Source organism: Ciona robusta, chromosome 10 (assembly GCF_009617815.1).
Source record: "Ciona robusta chromosome 10, ASM961781v2".
NCBI lineage: Eukaryota > Metazoa > Chordata > Ascidiacea > Phlebobranchia > Cionidae > Ciona > Ciona robusta.
Window position 1 is genome coordinate 6,554,539 of NC_143244.1, and position 10,768 is coordinate 6,565,306.

Genomic DNA, 10,768 nt, shown 5'->3' on the forward strand with positions numbered 1-10,768 from the left:
CAAGCAATGCTCGCATAATATCAAATACGTTTTTGAATCGTCATGCCATATTAACTCTCAATTCCGCAGAACTATAATGACTCCGCATAAAATTAGTAAGAGAAAAAGGCAAATTTTAATGCTTGAGTAAACATCAGCGTGACATATTTTGAAGACCACACGCAAGAAGATTTTAAACACACGGGTTTCATCGATCTTTCGTCCTATTTATAACACTGGAATTTGGTTAGATTGGATATCATTCGTGTGAAAATGGGAGACAACAACATACTTCGTGTGGGGACAAGGAAAAGTGAGGTAAGAAGTAAAACAAAATGTTGGTTTCCATTTTTAAAGAATAATCTGATTGTATATCTGAATGTATAACGAAGGCGATATTATACCTCAGTGACATTCTAACTTGTAACATATATAATATATATATATATCACTTTATTAACATTGTTAATGGTCCACTATATAAACAAAAATGTTTATTTTTGACAAAAATCATTAAAAAAGGTAAAAATATAATCTCCCCACAAAAAGCAAACAATCTAGGCGCTTGTTGTGTTGTATGTTGTGTAAATCATTGAGACATAACTTGTTTAATAACCAAAAGATTTTTAAACTAATTATTTGATTAATGTCTTATTATTTTGTAACGATAAACAAATTTTCTTCCAGTTAGCCATGGTACAAACGAACTGGGTTGTCAATCAACTAAAGTCATTGAACAAGTCGTTGGAAGTTGAGATTGGTAATTATGATGTCATAGTCATTTATGTGTGGTCCGTAATTAAACCGTTTTAGTAAAATTTATAATTGCGATGTAATAATGAATAATTGTTGGGTGTGTTATTTTGCTATTAGATTTTAGATGAATTAGTATTACATATTAGAAGACTTTATTTGAAATTATGAAATATATATATAATATTAAAAATCGAATAAATTATTTTTTGGTCATTTATTGCACTGGTAAAAATAAGTTGAATAGGATGCTTATAACTTCTTTTCATTCTTTATTCCCTTGGTAACAGTTTATAAAAATGACATTTCCTTGCTTTATATTCCAGTTCAAATGGCAACAATTGGTGACAAAATATTGGACAAGTCACTTTCTAAGGTGAGACTCTTTTATATATATTCATAATTAATCAGCATTTCAACGAGATTTTTACAGACTGGTGAGAAAAGTTTGTTTACCAAGGAATTAGAAGATGCTTTGATTGCAAACCAAGTTGATCTTGTTGTGAATTCATTGAAAGATATGCCGTCCACACTTCCACCAAATCTTACAATATCTGCCGTGTCCAGGTGAGATGGAATGAAGTAATGTTGCTAAATGGGTTATTCTGTTGCACAAAAGTGATTTAAGTATTATAGGTGTAATGTTAGAGGTAATGTCACACCAAGTTTTGAAACAAGGGTTACATCATATATTTTAGCTACCTAGTTTGAGGGATCAACAGCTTTTTCCAGGTGTTAGGTTTCACTACAAATAAGCAGAGCCAAAGTATATTTTAGTTACCTCATGAATCAGAAAGGTTTCTTATGTTTGATAAGTGAGTGTAACTGCATTTAAGCAATATCACCCCAGATTTTGTTTAAGTTGAAAAAAATATAATATTTATATATAAACAATGTAGTAGTTTCATTTCTTAAATATTTTCCAACAGACGTGAAGACCCACGTGATGCTGTGATTATGCATCCGGATAATGTTGGGAAGAGATTGGAAGATCTTCCTCCTGGGAGGTTGGTGTTGATTCATATACAACGTATATAATATATTTAGTAACAATTAATAGAATAAAAATCTCCTAATTATAAAAACGAATTTTCACATTATTGTATGCTATATGGTTGAGGACGAGGTCCTTGTTGAGGACCTAGGATTTAGGCCAGATTTTGCCCCTATACCTGCCCCCCTTGAGTTTAAAAGTTTGGTGCAATGGAAATGGCTACCTAGTTCTGCCACATTAAAAGTTTCAGTAACAAATACCATTTCCTTACCAATTTTTATAATTGTATAAACATCCAACTAATTTGTTAATTAAGGAAACATCAATTTGTTATCATTTTAATTAATTGTCAGTTACACAGATGCTATTCAGTATTATAATTACCTCCAAACCAGTCATCCAATTCTTACAATAGCTTAATACCTTTAGTTATTATAGCCTGAAAACCTGGCATATATATTAGTTTATAATGATGCTTTAACACATACCTACCCAATCCACTGCTCCCTAGTATTGTTGGCACAAGTTCATTGCGAAGAGTCGCGCAATTAAAGAAGTTGTTTCCTGATCTCAAGTTTAAAAGCATTGTGAGTTATTACATCATATTATTTTTATGACATCATATTTTTAAAAACATAACCATTCAATGAAATTATCTTACTTTCTTTTTAATAACATCACAATGATTTTAATAATATTAGTTTTATGACACAATCATATTCTTAATGACATCATCATATTCTTAATACCATTATCATATTTTAATGACTTCATCAATAATGACATACAGCGAGGAAACTTAAACACGAGGCTTCGTAAACTTGACGATGCAAATAATTTCTCAGCGATAATTCTCGCGGTGGCTGGTGTTAAGAGAATGGGTTGGAATGCGAGGATCTCTTACACACTTACTGTGAGCATTTGTCTCTATTATATTGGAATGCTTCATTATAAACTGTTCTATTTTACATGGGTGAGATTTTACAGCAAGGCACGCTATGAAACCTGAGATTCAGGCCAGAACTGTTCCATTATCCCAACATTGTATATGCGCATTATATTCTATATGAGTGAAGTCCTACAGAGTAACATGCCATGTGACATGAGATTCAGGCAGAAGTTAGCTCACTAACTCAAGACTATCTTGTGCCACTCCCCGGTTACTTATGTTAACTATTAACTCATCGTTGATGGAGTTAAATATTAAAAGAAGGAAAATATTTGTAACAATGTTTGTTTGTTGCTCCGTAAGTTTTGTTTATTGTTAAAGTTGTAACAGGTTTGGCTCCTTAAATTAAAAGTGGAGTTAAACTACTTGAAGATTTATTTTACATATGTTGTAAATTATTGAACACTTTTGCCACCCACAGTTTAAAGTTATACAAAATTTATTACAATTTTGTGACATATATATTTTTTTGGAAATTAAAATTTCTACATTGTTTATTATTCATGATGTCATTATAGACCGATGAATGCTTGTACGCGATTGGTCAAGGAGCACTTGGGATCGAAACAAGAGCTGATGATATGAAAAGTATAAAGTTGGTGTCGCAACTTCACGATAAAGATACTGTGATAAGAACAGTGGCTGAGAGAGCTTTCCTAAAAACATTGGTCTGTATATACCTTGTGTTAGTGGTTATATAAAACCCATGTGTTACAACTTGACAGCGAACATAAGGTGTATGAATAGTTACACCATGTGTGTCTGGTGTATAAAAAGGCACCCATGTTATAACTTGACAGTGAGTATGAGGTGTATGAATACACCATGTGTGCCTTGTGTAAAAGAAGACACTCATAAAATATCTTGACATTAAGCTTGAGGTATATACACTTAACATAAACACCATCATTCACAGGGAGGGGGGTGTTCGGTTCCACAAGCAGTTCATTCATGGATAATTGAAGATGAGGTTTGTGATTATTTAATACCATATTATCATGGGTGTTTATTTAGTAAAATATAAAAATTGGTAAAAAACATTTTATTCCCCCATGTTTTAAAAGTTTATTTACTTCTCACCCCAACTGCCCCAACATTACACATTTACACTTAAGGTGGTTGTACACAGTATTCGGAATTCCTCCGCTTTGTCTATTTTGTCAGGATTTCGCTGCCGCATGCGGAACTCGGTAATGGGTTTGCATACGACTTAGCACACCGGAGATAATGTGTACACTGTAAAGCCACCTTTATGGTAATTAGACATATGTATCTTGTTCATCCAACCTTAACATCCCAGCTCTACATGAGAGGCGCGGTGTTCAACCTTGATGGTTCCAAGTCACTTTACGAAACGATGCAAACATCTCTGTTTGTCAACGAAGATGACAAGAAACTGGTGACATTTTTACTTGATTTTTTATTGACTTGTTTATATAAACTTTATTATTAGAAACTTGTAAAAAAATCCCATTTTTTACATGTTTTTTTTAGTTTAACATTGACATAATATAAAGTAGCAAAGATCAAGTTAATTAAATAAAACAACAGAGGGAATTTGCAGCAAAATATCTTTCAATAAAAACATGCAAGGAGAAAAAACCACTTGTGGAAAATTGTCAATAACATTTAACATTAAACAGATGGAGCCAGTAGACTTGGATAGTTGTTGTGAGTTTGCGAGCATAACAACCAGCCATAAATTCATCAACCCCATGTTATTAAAAGCATCCGGACATTTGGGGAGGGATCTCGCTTTGCTTCTTCTTAAACGAGGAGCAACTGCTATTCTTGATGAAGCTCGCGAGCAGAATATGCTGCGTGTTGATGATGTTGTGTGATGTCATAATGATGCCATGTGATGTCCTAATGATGTCATAATGATATCATGTCATATTATTTAGACCAGGGCTTCCCAAACTTTTATTTTCGCGACCCTTTTTAATTTCATTAAACTTTCCGCTGCCATTCATAGTTAATACAATAATAAATACTTTGTGTATAATTTGTAAACTATCAGTGACCCTGAAAGTTCGTTACATGACCTCTAGTTTGGGAAGCCCTGATTTAAATGATTGTTTTGCACTTGTGTAATAGTCTATTTCTATTTGAATATCATAATAGAGATTGATTTTTTAAGCTGCTCCAAATAGGTTGTATGTATAAGATGTTATGTCAGTGTGTTTATAATGTCCTGATTATACCAAAACTGGGAGGGTAGTAATAATAATAACCATCACTTTGTTTGTATATAATATGCATTGTTTCATATACAATTGGATGCATTTTGGATTTTTCTACTTTTAAGTTAATTTTTGCAACAAACATTTTTATCATTCGTTGCATTTTGAGCGTGTATAAAAATGTTATACCAGAAAACATATTTGTCCCACAAAAATTTACTGCTTTTTTACTTGACGGTACTTTTATTCCTTTTATGTTAAACGAATTTACCTCATTTATCCTCGCATAGCCAAACAGATGGAATTTTCTCTATATTTTTTTTAATGTACGGCTGACCTATTAGACAAAGCTAAAATGGCTACAGGGTTAAAGGTACTGCTGTTAAGATATCCAATGAACCTTAAACTTGTATCATCTGGGTTATAAAGCAGACACTGCCATTTGGCCAACAATTTTTTACCAAAACACACTAAGTTGCAACATAGTGTAACTCCATGGGGAATTATTTCCTAAATTTTTAAATTTAAACAAACTCATAGTACAGCAATTTCCGCCAAGTTTCCAGACATATACACCCACAATGTCTCATAGCCACGAGACTCAAACTTTTATTGTGTTGGGTGTAAGAACACATACCAACCACTGCACTTATCGCCAGTTTTGAACTACCTTTTTTCTCTACACATTTCAACCACATTGACTTTTTAAGTTAAAGACTTTATTTTCAAATATCCTCACATACAACAAGGCTTAGTATACGGTTTAAGCACTAAGTAACCACACGATAATAACAACCGCACAGGCCTTTTGCAATTATCACATTAACTTTAATCAAGGATCAATTGGAGCAAGGACAGAAAAGTTAGAATATTTTGCACAAAAATTTACACAAGAGTATTCAGATTTTCACCTAGGGCAAAATTGACAATATTTAGCGCCCATGTGTTTTGTTATAGAAATGTCATATTAATTACGACCACTGATATAATGTGCATGGGATAAAACCTTCAAATAAGTGGAATAACATAGAGTAACATTTGTATTGCTGCCATATTTCCTAGAACATGGTACAAAGTGTAAAAATGTACAATGAGCGTATGAAGCAAACCAGATGTTTAATTTAGATTGAACATGGGAGTTTCACGCATACCATGTTATACTGAACGCTGTTAAACCACACGCTATATGTGGCTCAAGTTAAAATTGATGAAGTATGATCATGTGTGAAGTTAATTAAAATCACCATCAACAGTTTGACTATCGTTGTCAAGCGCAAAGTGTGAAAACTAATAACAATAAATAGCATATATATTATATTAATACGTCGGTTTTTGTTGATTCCAATGAAAGTAGGTAATTAAATGAATGTTGAATACTAATCTAAGCGACCGGGTTGAGGAATGACACTGGGGTAATGCAACATAAGGACAACACATTTAACAACACCCTCCTTGCTTGCCGTCAACAGGTTTGCTGGAAATATCAACTTTGTTGCTTTGTCCTGGAAAGTGTTGAGTGATCTTTAATTTACTTCATAATAAACAATGCATAATGGTGTATACACTATCTAAACAACTCTTTCCAGATTAATCCTACATCTTTCACAGAAGTAATAGCTACAGCTCATATACACAGTATAAATTTCAAAGAAACATGGAAGCTACAACTAAGTCCCCTAAATCAAAATATGCCGCCATAATTTATGGCTTAGATACCAACAACTACTGCAACTAGAGGCCACAAACAGAGCTGCCAGGTTTTAATTTTATTTAAGTTTGTCTTTTCCGATCTTTTTTTAAACAATAACATTTAACAGCCTGTCATATGAATATATAGGTTTATGTTTTGTCTTTGTGCGTAAATAAAAGCCAACGCACCATATATATTGTGGCTCAAGCATATTATGTATAATTTGCGGATAATATCTTGTAATGATTAATAATGACTTACCAGGTGAAGCAGCAGTACCGGGTCCCATTCGATTCTTTATCTCAGCAGCCATTGTCATGAAGGCTTGTTCAACGTTATTCGCTGTCTTTGCGCTCGTCTCAAGGAACGGAATTTTTAAAGTATCGGCATATTCCTATGGTATAGACAGATAGTTAGTAGTGCTTGAGTATAAGGTAACTACCAGTGATAAATAAAAAATATTACAGGAAAAACTAGATTTAAACAGCATGATCGGCAGTTTTTATCTGTCGTGATGCAAGTCGCATTAAAGCAAATCTTACAGTTATTTTTACATTGCAGAGTAATTTGAAACATTATATTATGTCTAGTACAAACAACGGCCTTAATAAACATACCTTAGCAGTCGTATAATCCACTACTTTCTTTGTGGTTAAGTCACATTTGTTTCCGACAAGTAATTTATTTACATTTTCACTCGCATAGCGGTCGATTTCTTGTAACCATTGCTTTACATTATTAAAAGATTCCTAAATAATATCTTGATTTAACAATATATAATAATAATATGATTAGTAAAAGAACGGTTTGTTCTGGTACTTCCAAACCAATCAAGCATGATTTTACTGTATTACAAAGTAAAAGGGAAAATGTAGGCAGTTACACCCACACAACTAAAAGAGTTTTAATGATTAATGGAACAATCAGTCTACTAATTACTAAAGAAATAAATCAAACACTATCATATTTCCACATTGGGAACCTATTCATTAATATTATGAAGTAATAATGACCTGGTCTGTTACATCATAGACAACAATAATCCCGTGTGCACCTCTGTAGTAACTTGAGGTAATCGTTCGAAATCTTTCTTGACCTGCTGTGTCCCACTGGTGGACAAAAATATTTAAGTTTTGCTACTACATTAAAATAATGGGAACAAAGGCAGTATAGTACTGTGTGGTAAGATAGAATACTGCTAGTGCTGGCACATGATTTCCTAAAACCACTTTTAATAATTAACAATGCTCTTTTTGAGTCATAAGCCTACCATTATACACTAAAAGGAAATATAGAGGGAACGGAAACATAAAACATCTTATCCAACCGCCAACCTACTATATTAAATTAATAATAATATATTGGATTAATGGTACGTAACTCTGTTTAGCTGTAATCAAACTAGATATAAACAAATAATAAGCAGTTACAACACAAAGTTTAGATGGTTTATTGTTACTTTGTTTAGAAAGCCATGCCATAAATAGCTTGGTTTCATACAGAGTTATTTTAACTATTTTATGAAAGCATAGCTACACAATTTGTGTTGCTGTTTTAATAACATTTGTTACTTTACATACTACAAAATCAAAATTTTATATGCAAATTAATTGATGTGAAAATAATATATAAAAACTTAACCATATACAAATACAATAATAATATTTCATTTTTTTAGTGACTAATTGTAAGATATAAGTAGCAAACTTCACTTACGATTTGTAACTTTATAGTTTTCCCATCAAGTTCAATGGTTCTTATTTTAAAGTCGACACCGATGGTACTTATGTAACTCTCTGTGTATGTGTCGTCCTGTGGGATACCGAATGTTAAACTACATGTCAAATTTCTGTTACTTCTGCCATCAGGTATAATGTAAATATTCTTTAACTCATCTGGTGTGAAAAACTTGTCTATTTTTCGATGAAATACACTAGGTTTTTATACCAGATGCTCGTTAAAATATTATTACATGCTAATTGCTATAATACAATGCATTTTTTATGAGAAGATTTAAGCAAGCACTAAAATACACCACGTCTTGAGGACAAGCAACCATTTTCACTGTTATACATACAACATTGTAATATATTTGTAATTGAAAACATTATAACAGGTGAATGAACTTACAGCGAATCTCAACAATAAACATGACTTTCCAACACCCGAGTCTCCAATCAAGAGAAGTTTAAACAGGTAGTCACTAAGAATGGAGTATGTAATGTTAATTGCTCATAAATACTTGTTAAAATTAATACAAATTTTAAGCTATGTTCTTTCATACTGCATGCATAGCAAAACGTGGTTAAAAACACGCTTTGGGTAAAAACTACTTAGGTAAAATCATAGTTTTAAACCTCTATGTAATAAACAGCTAGAAAAATATATTATATTAACAATACATGTTAAGTTGAAATGTTTAACTTACTATTCAGGATTCATTGTCATCTCCTGATTTGCTTTCAACTCACTTTACAACAGACGTCTTAATATTTCACGTAAAATAACAGCAGCAAAGTTAAATACAGAAGATAACAGTATCGCAATATACACAGATCAACTGGAAAACAATCATATATATATATATATATAAATGGTAAATTGGTGTTGAAGAAGAATGGATAAAGTTAGTGGTAGAGAGTCAGTAATTGGTTGTTGAGGTAATAGAATAGGTCAAGCCTGAAGTACATGCAAGGTAGCCTGGCACGCCATACCATTTTCCATAAGGACCTCAAACATATACAATAAAATCTCACTGAAGAATCCAAACAAAGGTGAATGTAACTTAATTAAAATTGATCTTGCCAAAGTAAACAGGCAACCAGATATTAATACAAATATGAAATATCCTACATTCATTCCACTTGGATAAAGTTATTGTTTTGAGTTTATATAGCCTACTCAATTTTATTATTATAGAAGAAAACTCGTTGCGACATAGAAATATAGAATAGATGCTTTTGACATCACATTCACAAACAAGTTAAAAACAACCATTATTATTGTTAAGCTTTGTTTTGCTAAAGTTGTGAAATCTCAATCACTCTTTAATAGGAAGATATTCTGAAGATATGTTTGTTGCTTGTAAGCTTTTTACAGCATTGTATTGACAATGAACAAACTTCAATACTGAGAGATGTTACATGAATAATCATTAAAGCAGCTCAAAGATAAAACATGCATATTCTTCATAAAGTTGATTTTTAGCGATTGCTCAACTATATCTCTAGCACCAATTAAAGTCAACCATTCAGAGATAATCCAATGTACAAGACAACATTCCTTATTACCTATCCCATAACTTTTCGGAGAAATAACGATTCCCATTGTATAGATATATCATTTGAAATATGACATTACACAGAATGGACGCCATGGAATATGTTAGGGGTATAGTCAGGATTTACTGGTTAGGTTTTTGATATTTTAATTGGTTAATCAGATTTGTAAAGTACGTATACAACTTTAGCTTGCATATTATCATGTAATTTAAAGATTTGTACATAGAATAGTGTTGCAAATATACTGTGGCTGAGTGCTGTCACTATATTTAGGCACTATGAGCTTATGCCTATATAAATAAGCAGAACATATGTTTCACTTTATACATTACGGTTTATTTTTAGGAAGATTTTGCTGTTTTTATAAGCATAACACAACACAAACTATTAAGGCCTGACGTAAAATCAAATTACCACAAAATAAAGGTTGGAAAACTATGATTTAGAGTACTTTCTTTTGTTAAAACATAAGTAAACACACCTATACCTTAACAAGTCCACTAAAAATGGGTGTGGGCGTATATTTATAAGCTAATAACAATCTCACTCGGTCAAAAACAACTGATACTATCTCCTCACGTCAATATATTGTCAATAAATTGTTTTGTTTTCGTATTTTTATCGAACTTGGAACATAAAGAGATTGGGATTAGACATCAGCAGTTTACTTGATGACGTCACTCAAAAGACGTGGCATGATTTGCTTGTCCCCAGTCACGTGAATAGACTACAAACAGCCACGATTTTTATCGTTTCAGTTAAAACAAGAGAGTAAGGTCCATTATAAACTGCGATGTGTGCACCTTTTCAAGATTAAAATGATCGAACATTGCGATAATCGGCATTAAAACGCGAATTTAGACTTAGAAAATAAAATTTCTTTAAGCACAATGTGTATTTATTCACCTTATTCTTACTGTTGAGGTATAGCATGGCTAT

General features: G+C 32.2%; 2 protein-coding genes across 2 annotated transcripts; one reads left to right on the plus strand and one right to left on the minus strand.

Annotated features, from left to right (window-relative positions):
* The first annotated feature begins 80 nt into the window (after positions 1-80).
* LOC149730158 (porphobilinogen deaminase-like) lies at positions 81-5,073 on the plus strand. The gene is made up of 11 exons (XM_089886698.1): positions 81-297; positions 667-739; positions 1,059-1,108; positions 1,166-1,299; positions 1,662-1,739; positions 2,238-2,313; positions 2,517-2,639; positions 3,194-3,343; positions 3,592-3,645; positions 3,976-4,074; positions 4,319-5,073. Exons 1-11 carry the CDS (start codon positions 253-255, stop codon positions 4,514-4,516), a joined length of 1,080 nt encoding a protein of 359 aa, XP_089742824.1. The 5' UTR covers positions 81-252; the 3' UTR covers positions 4,517-5,073.
* A 487-nt stretch (positions 5,074-5,560) lies between these two features.
* LOC149730159 (ras-related protein ORAB-1) lies at positions 5,561-9,615 on the minus strand. The gene is made up of 7 exons (XM_089886703.1): positions 8,977-9,615; positions 8,679-8,751; positions 8,265-8,360; positions 7,562-7,657; positions 7,166-7,297; positions 6,810-6,942; positions 5,561-6,360 (listed from the first exon to the last, which is right to left on the minus strand). The coding sequence occupies exons 1-7, from the start codon at positions 8,994-8,996 to the stop codon at positions 6,296-6,298; spliced, it is 615 nt and encodes a 204-aa protein (XP_089742829.1). The 5' UTR covers positions 8,997-9,615; the 3' UTR covers positions 5,561-6,295.
* Between the last annotated feature and the right edge of the window lie 1,153 nt (positions 9,616-10,768).